The 19,905-nt window shown below is 45.9% G+C and overlaps 1 protein-coding gene across 7 annotated transcripts; it reads right to left on the bottom strand.

Annotated features, from left to right (window-relative positions):
- Positions 1-6,272: 6,272 nt before the first annotated feature.
- Positions 6,273-17,353, bottom strand: LOC146772361 (uncharacterized). 7 transcript variants are annotated; one of them, XR_014972073.1, is made up of 9 exons: positions 17,278-17,353; positions 17,036-17,109; positions 16,267-16,299; positions 15,759-15,800; positions 15,461-15,486; positions 8,313-8,437; positions 7,304-7,419; positions 7,075-7,232; positions 6,273-6,377 (listed from the first exon to the last, which is right to left on the bottom strand). XR_014972073.1 is itself a non-coding variant. In XM_085637938.1 (8 exons), the coding sequence occupies exons 3-8, from the start codon at positions 16,281-16,283 to the stop codon at positions 6,332-6,334; spliced, it is 372 nt and encodes a 123-aa protein (XP_085494064.1). In that variant the 5' UTR covers positions 16,284-16,299; positions 17,036-17,109; positions 17,278-17,353; the 3' UTR covers positions 6,273-6,331. The 7 variants fall into 7 exon arrangements, 4 of the variants coding, with proteins under 4 accessions (XP_085494064.1, XP_085494065.1, XP_085494066.1 ...); XR_014972074.1 differs by having other exon boundaries at positions 7,304-7,392; XM_085637938.1 differs by lacking the exon at positions 7,075-7,232.
- Positions 17,354-19,905: the final 2,552 nt, after the last annotated feature.

Genomic DNA, 19,905 nt, shown 5'->3' with positions numbered 1-19,905 from the left:
TGAACCTTTCAGAGTCCGTGGGAGCTCAGGAACAGTAGACTGGTCAGCTTTGTTGCGGTGCCTGCAGATGCAGGGAAGTGACTTCACTTAAAGGGAAATTCCTTTGGCTATCTTGGATGTCCACAGACCTGTAGAAGAACCTGTATGGAGCACAGGCACAGAAGACTGGCAGGACGACGAGACCAGGAGCAGCAGGAGTCTTCCCAGTTGCAGAATCGGTTCCCAAAGCGAAGTCCAAAGTGCCCAGACTGTTGAAGATGAAGTGGTTTCGGATCTGGATCTTGTCCCACGATGAATCTAAGGAGCCACCCACAGGTAAGCCCTTAAGAACCCTAAGGAAAGGGTTGGGATGATTCAGAGGTCCCTCCTACACAAGAGGCTGGACAGTGAGGAGGATGCTCCCATGACCTTTGTCCAGTTTCATGCCAGAGCAGGAGTCAAGGGCTCCCTGAACTGCTTCCAACTGGAGTATGCATGGAGGGCACCAAATGAGCCCTTCAAAGCAGTCAAGTGGTGCTGGCAAGCACCCCTGCCTCAATACACCAAGTCCTGTCTGGGAGGTGGTCACACCTTGTCCTTCCTTCCCCTGCTCGAGCTTGGCTCAGCAGCAGGAGGGAAGAATATGGCATCTGGTCAACAGTAGCCATAGTTTGTTATCCAGGTCTAGAAGACTGGTTCTGGGAGCACTGAGGGCCTCCCAGAGGAGCTTTAAAGTGCATGGAATCATACAGGGTATGATTCCAATATGCCTGATACCAAACACAACAGGGTTTGTTACAACCAGTTTAGATATAGCCATTGCGTATTGATGCATGGCCACTAAGTATTATAATGGCTGATGCACTTACAACCCAGTAGAATGGACTCCATGGCTTGCAGAGGTGTCCTGCTCATGCAGGGGCACCCTCACACCTGTAACCGAGCACCCTGCCTTCAGGATTGAAAGGCCTACCTTAGGGGTGACTTCTAGGGTTTAAGTGCAGTGACCCCAGATATAAGGAAACATATGTCGTAAGCGGTGCTAGCACCAGCTTACACGGGCTGCAATGGCAGGCCTGTAGTCACAATTGGAGTGGTCTCCCATGGGTGGCATAATACATGCTTCAGCCCATGGGGAACCCTGGAGTACCTATGCCCTGGGTACCATGGTCCCATATACTAGGGACTTACAAGGGTACACCTTTAGCCAATCTGGGGTGTACCCAAGTACTCACTATGTCCAATTTAGGGAAGCACAGTGACTGGGGTCCTGATTAGCAGGATCCTTGTCAAACAGCATAATACCAGGCACAAAGTGGAGGTAACCATGCTAGAAGGATCCTACCTTCCTGCAGCGCGACCCTCACACACCTTTCATGGGCGAAGAGAACGGCAATGGTGGTTAAGATGACGCCATGTGCACCCACCCCCGAATCATGCCTCCAGGGTAAGGACGATAAACATGTACACAGTTTATAGAACTGGTATTTGGCCTATTTAAGCGCAGTATCGCCATGGCATGAAAATCTCCCGCCTCCCCAGACACGCAGCGCTGGCAGAGTGGTTTGTAGACTTGGACCAGGGAAGAAGCGCACACACTTGGCCTGCATTGCATGAGAGGTGACCCTCAAACGGGAGGAGAGTGCTGGGAGACCTTACTCGCAGTGGAAGCCAAAGCTGAACAACGTCCCCCATGAAAGATAGGGGCATTATCCACATCCGTTGACCGGGGTTCGACAAGCTCCATCATGACGTTGCTGGGACCAGGACTATCACTTCAGAGACATTACTCCTGTACCCCCAACTCTGCCTGTCAGCCCCGGAAAGAAGTATCCCAATCACTAGCCATGATCGGACTCAAAATCTGTACTCCTACTGGACATTTATTCCTTTAACCTCCTCCTGCGGCAAACAGAGGATTCCTCCCAGGGTGCCTGTTCACTGGTCAGCCAAGATCAATACACGTTATCTCTGGAAAGCACTGGGCATTTGGTTCCTAATCCTCCCCCTCAGAGTCAACAGATGCGGACAATGGCCACGTACCTGAGCCGGCTGTTTCCAAACCCCAAAAGGAGAAATCAAGTATCCTCATCATATGTGGATGCACTTGAGAAGGAAATCACGAATGTGGAGCAAGAGCTGGCCCATCCGCAGGGGAAAGCTCCAAGACTGCGGCCCCAGCGGGGATCCGGACATTGGGTTACCGACCCATCTTAAATACAACTTCTATACAGGTCCAGATTCACAATACAACAGTACCATCAGGCATAGAAAGGTCACTTTTGATGGCTAATGGACTATGTGGCTGACCCCTTCCATCCTTTAAGCAAGCAGAAGAAAAAAGGGACGGATCCTGCTGGAGGTCATGGTTCACACTCCCAACAGAAGGACAAACCAGTGAGCAAGTTAATGGAGGACTTTGACGATGAAATATAATTTTATATGTATATTTCCCCATTTAAAACTAGAACTTCTAATTTGGGGTTAATAAGTCCCCTTGAATCACATTGTAAAAATATTGAGCAAACCATTTTGGGTTTAAGGGGTGTCCATCTCAGGCTGCTGTGCAGTCCCCCCCCCCCCTGAACACCATTGGTGTATTGTCCTTTAGTAGACAACCAAACAGAACAGGTCACGCGTCGCCACAAGGTCATTCCTAAAATAAATGAAGGTTGCTCCTCCAGGCAAGAAACCTTGTGCCATAGAGAGGATTGTCCACATAGTGCAGTCATGGATAGAGAGACCCGAGGTAGGACTTTCCGGTCCATGTCTAATCAAGCACCACATAAGCAAGCCCAGCAGCCCAGTTTATCCAAAGGCATCAGAATGGACAACCCTCAAGCAACTCCTTACTTGGTGATTCTTGGTGACCATCAAGATGGACCAGTTCCCTGGTGTAGGACAAGAAGTCACTAGGGGAGACTGCATCGTCATCCATTTTAATCATGCCACTGTGGCAGAGCGGGTACATGCTGCAGCAAGTTCCTGTAGGTATCCATTTCACAAGTCAAACTTTGCCTACTTGGGGTTTTGTTAGATTCAAAATTAATCTGGATCCCCCCTGGCTGAGGCCCAGAGGCAGGAGCTTAGGAAGTCTGTAGGCGCTGGTTTCAGCTTTGTTTCTAGGCTGGGAGTAGACCTCTCAAAGCCAAAGGTAAAATCAACGAGGCTAAGTGTAGGTCAAAAGTACTGTAAAGGAGTGATATCTGGAGTATCTTTACTAATGAGCTCCAAATAGAGGAACACAGATTATGTAAACACGCACACACTTACCAGAGAACTTCAACTTAATGTTTACACGAAGAGTTAGGTACTAAGTGACCAGATAGCTGTGCGTCCTCTGCAGAGTTGGATTAGGATATGGACATGAGAGGAGTTAAGTCATGGGGATAGCTTGTCGCTCGATCAGACGGCAGCCCAGATTTATCGTACCGGATTGAGGCAGGTCAGAGCACTTTCTCCAAAGACAGCCGTTGTGATTTGGGTAGGTACAAAGGGGTTGGCACACGTTTTGTTTTTTGCACTAAAATAAAAGGAATAGGTGACATGGGATATTTTATTGTTACTTTGTTTTATCTTATATGCAGAATTGGAATTTTCACGAAATCGTGTATTTTAAGAAAAATTTGGCCATTTTACTTTGAATCGATTGAAGTAGAGAACAAGTATAATTCTAATGAAATTTCAGGTGAGGCAATTGTGAAACAGTTCATAATACAAGTAAGAGGGGATATAATTAGTGATTTTTAATGGGATGTCTCTGAACCCCATTTATTTGGTTATTCTTGCAGTGAGTGGATACTCATATCGGACATTACGTTTTTGGCTGTCATATCTAATCAGGATCAGGACGACATTAAGATTGAATAGGAGGTGAGAAGGATTCAGGAGCATTGTATCCGTTAAATAATTAAGTTTGAGTGTTGAGACTAAAAGCAGAGCCAATGAGCCATTCGTCAATGGTGGGTCTAGATCGGTTATCATTGCATAAATGATTAATTGAATAATGAGATCATATTGCAATTGTACACTATGATTGTTATTTGCTATTGTAAAAAAAAAAAAAGATATTATATAGATTGTTAAATAGGCAGGCACCTTATTGGTTTTGATTGAGATTTGATATGAATAAAATTGTGATTATACATTTTTACTTTACAGCCCTGATGTCCTAAAGGACGAAACGCGTTGGCTGTATCTACACTATTTGGCTGTAACTGCACTATTTTCTTTGAAGTTGGATGATGTTTGATGATGTATATACCATTTAAAAATAAAGACCTGAACTTGATCAACGATCCATTTCTACTCTTCGGGACTACAGTATTGGACTGTTAAATTTATATGGAACGCTCCTTCTCGAACAATTTCAGACTTAAAAATACCCAGGCTACGGTAGGGAAGGGACCCCTTGGTTTAACCTGGACAGGAAGATGGTTTGTTTTTTTTAAATCCAGAGCGCATTTGCAGAGTAAACCTCAGGTGGGTTAAAGATGTTTTAGGGAGCGCGTGATCATACTCAGGGAACAGGCTTTGTGAAAAACAGCCCAAACATTTGCATTGACAACTACGACCTTGGAAATGGAGCCGTATTTTACTGGTGAAGATACAGAGATGCTCGTTAACTAATCTCACATTTAACTTGTTGCATTTGATGTCCGCTTCGCCACGCAGTTAAGATTTTAAATCCCTGGCCCCCTGCGGCTGCGATAAGTCTCTGCAGGATACCTTGCATTTTATTATGTTCTGTGAATACTGCAAGGAACCTTCGAGACTCTTCGTAGCTCCTTAAAGGAAGTGGGTTTGAACAAGTTCGCCCAGCCTTACTGTTTTTGCTGTAATCAGATTAGCTGTCGCAAAGTTTGTTTTTAAAATGCTGCTGTTCATATACAGCTTTTACAGGGCGATTAATTATGCCTGTCCAGAGTTTGGGTCGCTTGTGTTTCTAAATGCGTAATTTTTATATACTCCATTTATACTGCTGCTGTCTCGCTCATGGTTTTAATATATAAACCTAATTAAGAATGGACAAGGGTCCGGTAATGCCCAATTTAAGTTATAGCGTTATAATTTTGTGCAACGGGTATACATGACCCCTGTGAGTCTCCACCGCACAGATGCTAGTCGGTCGCATGAATGTCCGCGATGTCAGAGCTCAGCCAGGGTTTATGCACATGGCATGGGAATGCCTGGAAGTACAGCAGTACTGGTTTAATGTAGTAGTAAGATCTGTAAAGGGGTGGGAATCCTGTTGGAAGCTACACCAGAGCAGTGTCTCCTGGGTCTGGTCCCGCAACTCAAGCAGTAAATGGCTAACAAACTAACTCAACTAGCATTGGTACTTGCAAAGCGGAGGATGGGTGAGCGGGCCCCGACATTTGAAAGCTGGATAAAGTATGTGGGTGAATGGTCCCTGCTGGAAGAACTGCATATGAAGGCTTGTCATAAGGATGACAAGTTAGATGAAGACGTAATTTGGAGAGAGTTATGCAGGGATTTTTTTAGTCCAACAGGGGGCGGGAGCCGAGCGGGACAGTGGATCTGACAACAGCGACAAGCAAAGATCGGTGATTGCAACTTCCTAAGTATACTGACATATTGCGACGCCACTATCGTATAAATAATTGTGAAATGTGTACAGGACACAGATGTACAATGGAAATAAGTTGAAAGGCATTACCGTGGGTAACTCTGTAGCACCGCTCAGTTGTGTGAAAAATTGAATATAAAGTTTATAAAAACAAGAAAGGTCTAGGGTCAGACCTCGAACATGCCTTGTGAAATACTGCCTGGCCAGGTGTTGGAAGGAACTGAGGCCAGGATAGTTGAGAAAGATGGGTTCAATGGAGTAGAGGGGGGGGGGGGACTAAGCTCCAGAGCCCTCATTCTACCCATTGTCACAGGAAGGGTGGCATACAAACCCTACAAAAAAATCCACTTCCTAGCAGTAAGGTTCCCAAGTGCTGCTTGGGATGCAGTCTTGCTATGGCAGGTGCAGCTAGTGAACAAGGAACAATTCAGAGGAGAACACCAGGGCACTGTACACGTAATGCAATTTGCAGACTTCCACAGCTCACGAGCACTCACTGCCTCACCCTTCACCCATTAAACGCCATTCTATTAGTTTGTATTGGGAGAAGCAATTTATAATATTTGGTCACTACCCCTCTTAAGTGCTTTATTCCATCTAATGATGGGTCTGAAACTATTTGCAAACAACCAGCCCACAGGAGAGCCCCTCTGAGAAAACCTTGATCGCTATCCTGTTCTCCAAATTAGCACAAACACAATCATTCAGTTTAAACACTTTATTTTACAATAATGTGAAGCTGTGAAATGAGACCAGGTCTGGTCACCAAAGATTTCTTCGAAGAGGCTTCCTGTGGGAGGAGAGTCCCCTACAAGAAAACAAGAGGAAGAACATTAGTGAGGACAGCTATGGTCACCAGAGATGTTGAAGCATCCGATATCAACTAAGACTAACAGATTCTTTACAAATGTACTCCGCCTGCTCTGCTGTAAACCAAACCTATAAGACTCATCCCTCCACACAGAGGAGAGAAGGCCCTCCCAAGCACACCAGATTATTAAAGGGAAGCAGAAAAATAGAGTATGCACAGGTCACTGCCACATAAGCTGGTTTTAAAATGATGTTTCTAGAACACTTGTATACATACACCCCCCTTGTAAACTTCACTCCTTGAAACTAGTTTCTGGGCCTCCCTTTTAGTGCAGAGGTAACATCTGAAATCTGCTTCATTCTTATGAAGCCTACAAACCTACATGCAGACAAAAAGACCCATGGAAGTCCTCTGCTATTAAACAGATTTCCATGTATGGGACCATGTTTAATGTTCCCCTTTCCTCTAACAAGACAGTGTAAGATGCTTTCTAAGCACCTTTTGATCTTTACATATTACTAGTTTCCTCATGTTACTGCAGCCCAGTTAAAGCTTTAGCCAAGTGAAACAAAGCAAGTGACAGATTTGTGCAGACGGTCAAGGATCCACATCACTCCTGGGTAAGTTCTCACAAGGAGAGCCTTCTGTCTTGAAGGGATTCATAGTCTGGACCATTAAACCCTTTGAGATTTACCTTCCACACCCTATTGCAGAACACTAGGACCTTCTGGTCAGATGTGGCGCAGCACATCAGTTAGTTCTCAGATGCACTTTCTATTCTCCAAGTCTCCTGAGCAATATCGCCTCTCATGTCATTCCACCACCACCTCAGAGAAGGGAGTGATCCAATTTCTATAACAAATATAATCAGCGTTACATACTTTTGCATCATGCATGTGACACTTCATGAACCCATGACTTACCTTTCATCATCGTGCAGGCAAAGTCGGATGCAAATACAGACTTCACAGCAGAGTGGACAACTGAGCAACCCCAGGTCCGCTTCAGAAGGCTGCAGAAAACAGCAAAGCACTAGAATCTGAAACCACCATGTACTCTGAACAGATTACAATGATAATTGGCAAAAAACCCACCAAGTTTTATACCAAGTCAAGAGGGTGATCGATTTATCAAACTAATGTAGCAAGAGTCAAGACCCTTTAGTCTGGACGGCTCCAGCTTATACCCCACGCCAAGGGTGGCACTTCAGGGTCGATGGAGTACATTTCACTGGGCGGTCTCTTGAAAGGCACTCAGGGGTGCGCTCCGATGCCAGGACTCAAGGGGAGCGATCGATCGAACCAATCCCTTCCACTGCTCAGTTGACATGAGTACTACAGCCAAGACTAGACTGGTAAGAGGCCGGATAAAGGCTGGCCAGTTACTATGTAAAGAATTACACAATTTAAATGATATTTCCAGGTGGGTGTTAATGGCACTCAGCACCCAAAGAGGTTTGTGTTTAAATTGTGATGCAAACAGACCTCAGCAGCTATCCCCTCAAGTACATTAGCTGGGGGTGAAGCAGCAAGCACCATTAGTAGCAATGTACATGTTAGATTCAGCATTTTAATTTGACACAATGACATTAATCCTTAATGCAGCCTCCAATACACACCTCCCCCACATCATTTCCCCCCCCCCCCCCCCAACTCCACTTCAGGCCTAAAGAAGGACAAGAAGCACGGATTTTACCCTTACATTGAAGTAAACTTTGCAGGGTAAACCACTCACGCTATTTCATAGAAACCCACAGAATACTTTTACCAAATGGATAATGGAGTTGTAGATACAATTTTAATCCTGAAAAACAATTCTATTGGTATTCCGCAATGTTCATCGTTTTCCCCTATATCTCAAACACCCTTTTAGGTACACCTCATGATAGTATTCCCATTAGTTGACGTACATCGTGAAAACCAAATGACTTACCCGTAATACTGCAGCTTGAATTGGATAGGTTCTAAGCAGACTTGTAGGCAACTTCACCACCATCTGTGCTTCAGGAATTGGTGCAGCACGAGACGCAGAAGGCTGCTTATAAAGCGGTGAGAAATCTGTAATAGATAGCAAGGACACATTAGTACAAAGCTCAAGTGGAGAATCCAAGATCTTCAGGTGGGAAGAGTGACTTAAAATATTTGGGCATACTGTACCAGCAATAAAGCCTTCCAGAATCAAAGGTAGAAGCTCTTGCTCGGCCATAAGGGGTTCTCCTCCAGTGACTGGAGTAGATTTCACTGCGAGATGCCTGAATAGAGGCGTTCTGTACGGCCCTTGGGTGCCAGAATTCAGGCTATCTCGAGAGAGGTGACAGACCGGGCCCGATCCCTGCCACCTCTCAGTTGACGTCAGCACTGCAGCCGGTTCACCCAGTGGGACACCCCAAAACAAAACGGGGGCCCACATGGGGCCCCGGCTGCAGTGCTGAGGTCAGGCTTTAAAAAAAAAAGCCTTATTTTTAATTTAGTCATCACATAATTGAAAGAAAAGTAAGAAATGAGAAAGTGAGGATACAAAGGACAGGAGACAGACAAGAGGCTGGATAATTGCTGTAACAAAGAGGGAAAATTCTGTTGGTACTCAGTGGATATCACAGCTACCCATCTTAGTGGTACTCAACAACCAAATTATTTGAGTAAAGAAAACGCAGAATAGACCTCCACTCGCCATCCCCCATGGGAAGCTAGCAGCTCAAATGTGGGACCATGCACCCTAATTGGCATGTGCAAGTACTGCAGTCATCATGTTGCAACAAGACTGCAAACATTAATAACCACTGCAAATATAAGCAGTTCATATGACGGGTCTAAGCTCCATATATGGTCATACTCCAGGAGCCCAGGCAACTGCCTTTTCCAACCAATGTGGACATAACCACCACATTTGATTTATAATTTATACACAGATGCCCTTGGGCATCTTGGCGCCAACATTAACCAACTTTCTCCTATTTCTTCCTGACCGGTTATTGCTGGCTATAGGACACTGGGCACTTTACCACTGCTAATCAGTGCTGAAGTGCATATGCTCTGTGTAAATTGTGATCATGATTGGTTATCCCGATTGGCATATTTGATTTACTGATCAGTCCTAGTAAAGTGCATTGAGTGCGCCAGGGCATGTAAATCAAATGCTACTAGCGGGCCTGCAGCACCAATTGTGCCACCCATAGGAGTAGCCCTGTGAATGTATCAGACCTGCCACTGCAGTGTCTGCATGTAGTTTTAAACAGGCATGTCAACCTAGCAAGCGCACCCACTTGCCAGGCCCAAACCTTCCCTTTTCTTACATGTAAGGCACCCCTATGGTAGGACCAAGGTTCCCCCATGGGCAGGATGCAGCATATGTAAAAGGTAGGACGTGTACTGGTGTGTGTCACATGTCCTAGAGATACTTTTTTACATCTTACAAGAATAACTTCTAAATTGGGAAAAGAGAGAAATAACGTTTTGGCTCTATGAACTTGGAATTTAACACATCTTAGTAAAGATATTTTTTAAATTGTGGGTTTGAAAAAGCCACCTTCAGAAAGTACGCGTTTATGTTTTACTATTCTGTGTGCCTCTGCCCGTTTGTGGATGGACTGTCTGGTTTTGGAGTGACAGGGGCTGGGGATGTGCAGTCACTGTAGACATCCACGGGGTGGGGTTTTGAGGTGTGCCTGGCCCTTCCTGGATGACTGAGCTGAGTAGACATTGGCTGCATTCAGAGTAGTGGGAGGAGTCTCCCTTGCACAATGTTGTCTCCACCCGCTGTGGTCATACTGCACAGCAAGGACAGAACTTGTTTGGACTCGGCTCAGAGACCCATGCACATAGTAAAGAAAAAATGGGGGGGGGGGGGGGGGGGGGGGTCGACGTTGACCACCTTAAACCCCAGAACTTTAGATCACTTCTGGACTCAAGAGGAACATTTGCCAAGTAGAAGAGCGGTTAGGAGGAGTGCCCCTTTACTGTGTGGAGTTGTTCTGCAGTTGCTGCTTCTGCCAAGGAGAGGACAAAGACTAGAACTTTGCTGTGAATCACCTTGAAGAATTCACATGGCCCGTGTGTGCTGTCCTCCTATTCTGAAGTCTCAGGGACACAAATACATCACCCCAGCTCTCCTGAACTCCATTCCTGAGAGTTTTGACCTTCCAGAAGGTGCTGGTTCCAGTTTTGGGAACCTGGAGGTTGCTCCTGCTGTTGGCAGCTGGAAGTAACTTGAAACAAGCAAGAAAACCTGTCTCCAATGCAGTCAGCGATGCCACTGACGCCTCAACCTGCACCGAGGCCAGGGGCACTGCTCTTTAAGTACATGACACCGCACGGACCGCAGCCGACGCCAGCATTTATCGGCATTCCTGATGCAAATGCTCACAGACACCATCACCTGCATCGTTATAACAGCACCGATAAACACAGAGTGTGACTCCACGAACTCACAAACTTCACCAGAACAGATGCCTCACCGCCAGCACAAACTACTTCCCCTGTCCTGGATTTGACACTTCGCCTCCTCATGGACATGCCGCCTCGCCTGCCTGCCCCCCCCCCCCCATGGTAGCCAGGGAGCGGACCTCGGCACAGACGATTCACCCCCATGATGCCGTGCATAGTCAGGCTTAGTTATTCAAAGGTACTGTTTGTTTGGGGCTCCATGCCCGATTTCGCACACTTGGCGTCAGCATCGTACTTTGGATTTATTGCTTTCACGTCATAATAGCCCTAGGTGGAGCCACTTGTTTTCTACGAGCTTCATTTTTGCAATAACTGTTCTAAAGTCATAGCTTACTTGTGTTGGAATTTTGGCGTTTTGGTCTTGAGTTTAAAGATTTATTTTTCTAAACTGGTGTGGTGTCCATTTGTGGTGTCACTGTTCTTACTGTGTTTAGAGAACACATACTTTACACATTGCCTTTGGGATAAGCCAGTCTGCTCATGACAGGCTACCCAGGGGGTGAGCAGGTTTTATCTAAAGTGTGCATCCCATCCACCCCCAGTCTTATCCTGACTAGAAGCAAGGGTCCCTACTCGGACAAAAGTACCTACCTCTGCCAACTAGAGACCTCCATATTTAACACTGGTCAGAATGGATTCAGTTTTAAGGTGCTTAGACAGTCGATTCCAAAGTTGACCAGTGGAGTGAACAATGCTTCTGCCACCCCAAAAGACTATCTTGATTTTTGGAACAATGACAGTTTTGGAAGTTGCAGATTACAGCAGTCTATTAGGAGTGTACCATACAAATTTCTTTCAGGTACTTTGATACGGAGCCATAAAGTGCTGTATGCACCAAATCGCCTTAAAGGCTACTTTTTCAACTGGTAGCCAGTGAAGCTCCGATAAGACGCCTGAAACAAATTTGAGCTTCTGTATTTTCTTAATAAGGTGACAAGCTGCGTGCTGCAGAGTCTGAAGCTGGTTTAGAAAGCATTGTTTTATTTCCAAATTAAGGGCATTGCAGTAATTCAATCTGGATAACACTAATGCAATGGCAACTAATTTCTGCTAATCAGAAGGAATAAAAAGGTAAAGCCTTCCTCAAAGTTCTCAGCAAGAAGAAATAGGACACGGTCAATTTGCTAGTCGAATTAATAAATGATAATTCAGACCCAAACACTACTCTCAAGTTCCTAACCTGGGGCACTGGCATATGGGGAGGACCCAGAGTCCACAGCCACCAAGATCGATTCAATAAGGAGGTGTCCTTCCCAAATAGAACTTTTCCTAGTTCAACTTGAGGCAACTGCCACTCATCCAGCTTCCAATTGCACACGTTCATCTCCTAAAATAGTCTTGGACCTAGTCAACATTGCTGGAGATCGACACTACAATTTGAGTGGTGTCGGCATAAAACACTGTGGCAAAGCCAGGAGAATGAACCTACATAACTACAGGGGCCACATACATGTTAAAAAGCATTACTCAGCGATGACCCCTATGGGACACCACAAGGCAAGGAAAGATGGAGATGTACTCTGCAAGAGCCACAGACTGTTCCCCACTGTTTCAAAATGAGGAGAGAAGATAAAGGGCTGATCCAGTGACACCAATCATGCTAGAAGCTCCAGCAGACCCGCATGGGTCCGTGTCGAAAGATACAAAAAGGCCCAAGAGGACCAGATTAGAGTTAATATCCAAACATCCCTGGCTTTAGCATCCCCATCCACAACTCTAGCCTCATCCTCTCAAGGGTGAAATGAGAACCCAAATAATATATCGCCCTTCGAATAGTGCAATCCCTGGCTTGCCAACTGGCTTCTGAAAGGCAGGGCTGCATTTCATAAGAACGGTTGTAGAAGTACAAGGGCCCCAAATTTTGGGCCTGTCATTTCACTAGGAATTTAAAGACCAAAATTGGACGAGTGGGTTTTGAAAGACTTAAAGATTTTTGAAGTTTACAAAACAAGGTTCTCACTTACTTCCACAAACCAATCTGAATTACTCTCCCTCTTATGCACCCGGTGCTTGTATTTAACCTTGTACGTCAGCATAAGTGTTGGAAAATCTGAAGCCACCCCCAAATCTTACTGGCCAAGCTACACCCCTGAGAATGTATGGATTAGAACAGGTACATTGTGCACCTGTCCACAATCCTAGTCTTATTCAGATTCCTTTTATGGTCAAATGAAACATTCTGGCCTTTGTTTTGCAAGGTGATTATAGGCGATAATGCAGCTGTTCCAGAGGTCAGTGCTCATGGGATAAGCCACGAGGACCCATACTTCAGTGTGACAATTGTACCTTTTCCCTGGTTAGGTCAGCTTCCACCAGTCATGAAGTTCAGACCTACACCCAAGGGCACAGCTGAAGATATATTAACAAATAAAAGGCTAAACACAGCCTTCAGGGCCCTCAATGACCCTTGTGCAAGTTAGTTGTAGTTAGAACACTACAACCAGACTGGATGACTATAGGGTGCCACCAAAAATAAAGAAACAGCCACACAAAAAATGTACGTACTCAAAAATGGCGAAGAAAAGACCTCAACTGGGCAGGGAGGAGGGTCAAGTTGGGTCAGAAAAAATGTCCAAAAGGAACAAGACAAGCTATCTCCAGCACCATCAAGATGCTGTGCAGCCACAACATGAGTGGCAGGACAGGGTAACATACCATGGCTAGACCAGTAGGAAGTGGAAGTAAATGAGGCAACACCACCACAATACAAAACGTTGACAACTAAGAACATTTGTGTAAGCTGCTTACCTCCGAAAGACGCCGGCACATTGTTTATTACGAGAGCGGCTATGGAAGGCTATGGCTGGAGTGTTCGATTCCACAACTGGCCATGGCTTTCACAGAGAAAAGCACAGGTTCACCTTCAGCCTTAAAATCAGCTGAAAGGCCAATCTGAGATTATAGGGGCAACCGTTACAACAGGACCTGGCCATGAACAAAAGAGTATGGCCTAAAAAGTGTAATATGGGCAGTAGCATTCCTTCTCCCTCCACCCTCAAAAGAAAAACAAGCATTGCCATAGCCAATAATTCTCACTTTTTGGACCTTATAAGTGTTTAGCCATGCAACAGTTGATGTTGTTGCACCAAGGATATTGTGCTGCATAACAGCAGGCTGTGAACCTGATAAGGGTTAGGACAAAGCAGGGGGCAGAGGAGGTAAGCACTACGTATTAAGGATAAAGTGGCCACTTCTATGACATACCTAAAGCTGCTGGTTGAGAAGCTTGCAATGGACCCAGCCTCCCCCCCCTCTGAAAAGGGAGGGGGGGGGGGTGGGAAGGAGAGCAGAGCTGCAGAGCGAAGCTGCTGGCAGACTGACCTTGAAGCCTAGAGCTGGGGGCCAGAGAAGCAAGCAGCCCAGAGCAGAAAGGGAGACAGGGACACTTATTTTCAAGAAATAAAACACACTTGTTCATGCCCCATTGACAAACTTCCATGGCACGAATAGCGGTGAGGCTTCCAAACAGGAGCAGTTTCCCTCCTCCCTGTCCAAAGGGAGGGGGTCAAGAGGGGAAGAGTAGGCTAAAGAAGGTCTGCGCTGGGTTGTTTTCAACTTTGGAGATCAGGAGAATAGAATGCAGAGGGAGGAGAGAACAGCCAGGGCCTGTGACCCATGACGAGAGAGGAAAGCCATTTGGCACCTCTGCTCGTAAACTCGTGCCCGCGCACATGCACGCAAACTCTAGGCCACAGTGGTAGCATTTTCTGAAGCCCTTACTAAAAGTCTCGCCAGAGCACAGCGCATGGCTGCTCTAGGCTCAACCTAAAAAACTAAGCAGACAAGTCAATAGCTGCCACCCACTCACCCCGTGGCACTGCCCGTCACCAACCTTCAAAACCTAATTGAGCTATAAAGTGAGGATTTAGGCCATACAGCAGCTTGAGAATTGAGAGAAGGTAGAACCCACACTATGAACTGCGAGAACCATAGGGGCAGAGAGAGAGAAGTGTTTGAGGCGGGCTGGCTCACATGGCTGGTAGTTTGTACTGTGATAAGTGCACTCATAAAAAGGCAGTTTGGTTTTTCTGCAGTGAACACAGTTGCTCTAGTAGAGCAACTTTGCATGGGTGTGCCCGATCAGTGTTAGTGGATTCTGGTTACAAAGAGCCACCTTGAAGTCTTACAGAAGCAGCCTTCTTGAGTGTCAATGAGCTTTGACCACATGCCTCAGTACCAGTGTTGCCAGATTACTCAGGACTACACTGTTTCAGTAAGTTTCTCATTCTTTCCTGAAAAATGCTCTGCAAGGACAACCCCAGATAGAGCAATTCAACAATGTGGGCTTAAACCGGGAGAATTCAGATCACAGGACTGGAGAAAAAGTACCTCCGTGACCATCGCCTGGTTTCACCGAGTCACTTCATTTGGAGAAATGAAAGTTCTGGGCACACTCGTTTTGTGGATAGTCCACACAACCCACAAGAAAACCAGCAGAACCTAATCTCAAAAGAGGAAGGAGCTGCTGAGTCATCAGCCGCTGCTAAGAGATCACTCGTAGGGTAATGTCCGCAGACAAGAGAAACTAGAGAACCAGCCAAGTACTCCGTGACCAGGACTCCCATCAAAGGACTGGCAGCCCAAGAAACTGAAAGGCTTGGAACTTCAAAAAGGTATACTATACCACGGTGTACCAACATGTTACACTGCACCTCTGCAACAACCTAAAATAGAGAAGAAAAAGTTAAAGCAAACTCAAGCCAAAACAGCCCTTCAAAGCAGACCCCTCAATTGGTGAGGGGAAAAGTGAACAAGCAGAGCCAGACAGGAATGTAACTTCTGGTTGAGTCTGAAAACATTCGACTGGCCCACCAGATGGTCAAAGCCACAGCTGCACCCACCACACTGAAGACGGCCTTCCAGCAGATGATATAGGCTAGCGGGCAAAATACCACCTGCTACACATGCACCGCTCGCAAGGGTGGAGTGTACTCACTGGCATGATGAAGTCACAGGAAACAGAGGACCAGCTTCAAACCTGCAAGAAATCAAAAATAGATATTGCAATGCGCTCCATCTTTAAAGGAAAAAGATTGAACCTCCAGACCTCACTCCCACTGAAACCCAAGACCACCCTCTCAGAGAAATGTGCCCCCACACAAAACCTACCAACTGTGGTCCCTTGTACTGGTTCAAAGCAGGAACAGAACCCCGAAATGGGAAATGTTTCTTACAAACACCCCCTAAAACAACCGAACTAAAGTAAAACGCACTTTTCTTTAAGCTGCCTACCCAGGAAACAGAGCGAACACCAACAGCTGAAGAAAACTAAGCTCTGGGGAAACTATCTTCCCAAATTAAAAACAGTTACTCCCCCCCGAAATAACACGTCCTTTAACTGAACTCCCGGTGCTGTCAGTAATTCCGTGCCCCTTGATAAATAACCTTGCAGAAGGCACCCCTCATTGAAGATGCAGCTTAAGAGACTAACATGGCTGCCTTACCGTGGAGCCAGACTCATGGGCTTCAAGAGTCACCTGGGGACAAAAAAAAACACAACATTACTGCACAATATAATCATGAAACTGACTTCAATTTAAAGGGTAAAGGGCCCGCCTAAAAAAAAAACCAATCTTAAAGCCCAAATGCTACCCTATTTGACATTGCCTCCCGCTACACCGATTTCAACAGCAAACATCACAAACGCAAACAAAGTAACCTTTCAGTTTCTATCGCGTGCGTTTCAGATAACCCCCGAGTTACACGCTTCTCCTTGCGAGACTCACAGCTGCTCTGCAACCATAAATAAGAAATTCCATTAAATTTTAGTCTACTAAAATACACACTTTACAATGTTGAGAAGTAAACAAAAAAATAATTAGACCCTAACTACACCAAATAAAAATACAGTTTGTTGGGAAAAAGCAATTAACAATGGAGAAAACATACATAGTTTATAAGACACCACAATACAAAAAATTAAATATAGAAACCACCTCCAAACAGCAAAGGTTGAAATGCATTAAAAAAAATAAACGTTTTGTTTAAAACAAATAACAATTACATGAATTACTAACGAAATAAGATCGTAATAAAATCGTGGTAGTTTTAAAAGTTCAAAATGAGTTTTGACAGCTTCTCAAAAAGCAAACATTACCTGGCCAAAAAGCATCTTCAAGGCACATTGTTTAAATTTACAGAATAAAGAACTGCAAAATAAATGAAGCCATAAAGTACATAAAACAAGTACGCCACCAACACTCGTCCACTCACCTCCGAAAAACCGTTCCATCTTCAGCCTCCATGCAGGCTCTGCATCCATAGGTAATGAGCATCAAAAACCTAAACTACAAAACAAACAAATTACGGACACCAAAATGACCCGGAAACGACCAGTAAGTAACAGGACTCAATATACTGCTAAAAACTTGAACTACAGAAGCGGACACAACACAGAAGGAAAACAGAACTTATAAAGAAAAACGAAACAACATTCACTACACACATCAACCTACCAGAAAGAAAATAGGACAAACGAGGCCCCTCTGCCCATTTTTAAATAAATAGTACAGGTGAGGCATTTGGTCACGTGGTCACCTTTGGACCAATCAGAGGTCCTCCGATAATTAGAAGCCGCGCCTTTGCGGTCACGTTACAATCTCATGGCCAATCCAAGGCCCCCCTGAGATCTTAGCGAGAAGGAGGCAGGTGAGCGCTCGATGAGATCCAGCCAGGGGAACAATCCAGGTGTCATGGATTGGCTCCTGGGTGAGAGCGGGGGCCGTGATTGGCCAAGTGGTATTCGGGTGATGGAGCCAGTGGGGTCTCATCTCCCGGAGGCCTCTCTGGGTACCTGATGGTGGGCAGGGAGCAGGCCCGGAAGTGGAATTCTCGCTGCTCGGAGTAGGCTCGCCTTCTCATAATGGGCCTTGAACTCCTCGGATGGTTCATTTAAACAAGGGAGTATCTCGTGCACAGTTTATTGACTGGGGCTGTAGGGAAAGTATCCCTGGTGTTGGGTGAGAATAAAGGAAAATGGAGGAACGGGTTAGGGTTGTCACCTGCTTCTGTTTCATCAGCCCAAGCTCTCTGCAGTGGACTTTTCTTATGCATTCTGGGAGTAGTAGTCTTGGTTTACCTGCATTGCACACAGAGGCGCAACTAGAGCCGAATTTCAAGGGGGGCGGCTAATTCTTCCTGCAATAGGCAGTGTGGCGATGCAGGGGCTCTAAGAAAGTGGGGGAAAACACAACAAAGCCTCATTAACAAGCAAATGGTCTTTTAAAGACCTGTGAAGTACTCTGGTGCGCCTCAGGGGCGTAACACAGGCCCCCGCATCCCCCGCGGTGCGGGGGGGCCCAAGCTCCAAGGGGCCCCCTCAGCACAATGCTCCAGCCCGGGAGCTCCTGGTTGAGCCCCGAGGGGGCCCCTCCACATACCTTGCAGGGGGGCCCGCTCAAGTTTCGTTACGCCACTGGTGCGCCTGATTGCACATCGCTGAAGATGTCAGGTTACCTTGCTTTGTAAAAAGAAAGCTAGGTGTGCATTCATGGATGAGCGGATGTATGGGTGAAAGGGTGAGCGGATGGATGGGTTGAAGGGTGTATGGCAGAGCGGCAGATGGATTATTGAAAGGATGGATGATGCCTGGATAGAAAATAAAAAAGGGGTGGTGGTTAAGTGGAAGGATGGATAGGTGTGCATATGGATGGGTGGAGGATGGACGGAATGGTGACAATGTTGGATGAAAAACAGAGTGTACAGGTGGAATGGTGGACATCAGCGGGTGGATTGAAGGATGAATGAATACATTCTTGGATAGAAGAGACAAGCAACCTCTTCTAGGGAGGGTCGTGATTGCTTGGTTGGTACCATAAGCGCTTTGGCTCAAAGCGGGGGTATTTAATTGTATTAATTTTCTGGCTACTCCCTTGATGTCAGGTTTAGAAATATCAGATCGAGGTTTTCTTTTGTAGCGGGTGCCCCAGACCAGTTGTGTTCACTTTCGAAAAGAAGTTTCAAGGTTGACACAATGCACACACTTACAACAACAACAAGCTCTTAGTGATGCAGTCCCATTAGAAAGCAAGAACACCAATAGGGACGGGGCAGCACTTTTATTGTGGCTAGGCCATCTCCTAGACAGTGCTTTAAGTGGGTAGGTACTGCGTTCCTGCGCTTAATTTGAAAGGAAGACTACCAGCACTTGTGCATTACTTGTAATTGGAAGAGTACCTGCACTGATGCATTACTTGTAACAGTAGCATACCAGCACTGCTGCATTACTTGCAACGGGAGAGTACCTGAACTGGTGCATTACTTGTAACAGGAGAGTACCAGCACTGGTGCAATACTTGTGATGGGAGAGTACCAGCACTGGGGCACCTGCATTGATGCATTACTCGTAATGGGAGAGTACCAGCACTGGTGCATTACTTGTAATGGGAGAGCACCAGCACTGGGCATTACTTGTAATGGGAGAGTACCAGCAATGGGGCACCTGCACTGATGCATTACTCGTAATGGGAGAGTACCAGCACTGGTGCATTACTTGTAATAGGAGAGTACCAGCACTGGGGCACCTGCACTGGTTTATTACTCGTAATGGGAGAGTACCAGCACTGGTGCATTACTTGTAATAGGAGAGTACAGGCACTTCTTTGTAGCAAACATGTCTTTTGGGTAGTGAGTACCCTGTATTTCTACATTTCCATTTTCGGCCCCGGTCCTAGAGGGCCCCTCATTCCAGTACTGTGACTCCTCCGCTGATCTGCGAGTGCACTGCAACATTGTTCTGCAGCACCTCGCACACTTTCATTACCCTCAGCTGCTCCAGTACTGAAACCAGCCAACTGTGTGTTGCCGACTTCACTGCAGTACTGGCCTGCAGTACCTGGTGCTATTCTGCAGTTGGCACCATTAACACAGAGATCCGTACACTGGAGGCCATCATCTACCATAAATGCATGCCTGAAAAAACAAAATCAAAAACTAACCAAACTTGTTGCAACACTTTCTTTTTTGACATATATAGTGCTAAGAATCACTGAAGGAATAATCACTCTGCCTGGCTCCAAGGCTTGTTGAATTCAAGGTGGGCTCAGTATGTGACCGCGAACCCAGATTTATTTTATGGTACAAAA

The sequence above is a fragment of the Triturus cristatus genome, chromosome 12, assembly GCF_964204655.1.
Source record: "Triturus cristatus chromosome 12, aTriCri1.1, whole genome shotgun sequence".
NCBI lineage: Eukaryota > Metazoa > Chordata > Amphibia > Caudata > Salamandridae > Triturus > Triturus cristatus.
The sequence above is the reverse complement of the archived record's forward strand: the minus strand, read 5'-3'. Positions and strand labels throughout refer to the sequence as shown.

Excerpts from the sequence above, each read along its gene's own strand:
- LOC146772361 (XM_085637938.1), bottom strand. Across the intron at positions 15,487-15,758 it reads CCTGTGACTTCATCATGCCA|GTTGTTGCAGAGGTGCAGTG; the intron begins GTGAGTACACTC and ends TCTCTATTTTAG. Across the intron at positions 6,378-7,303 it reads TGCCTGCACGATGATGAAAG|GGGACTCTCCTCCCACAGGA; the intron begins GTAAGTCATGGG and ends GTTTTCTTGTAG.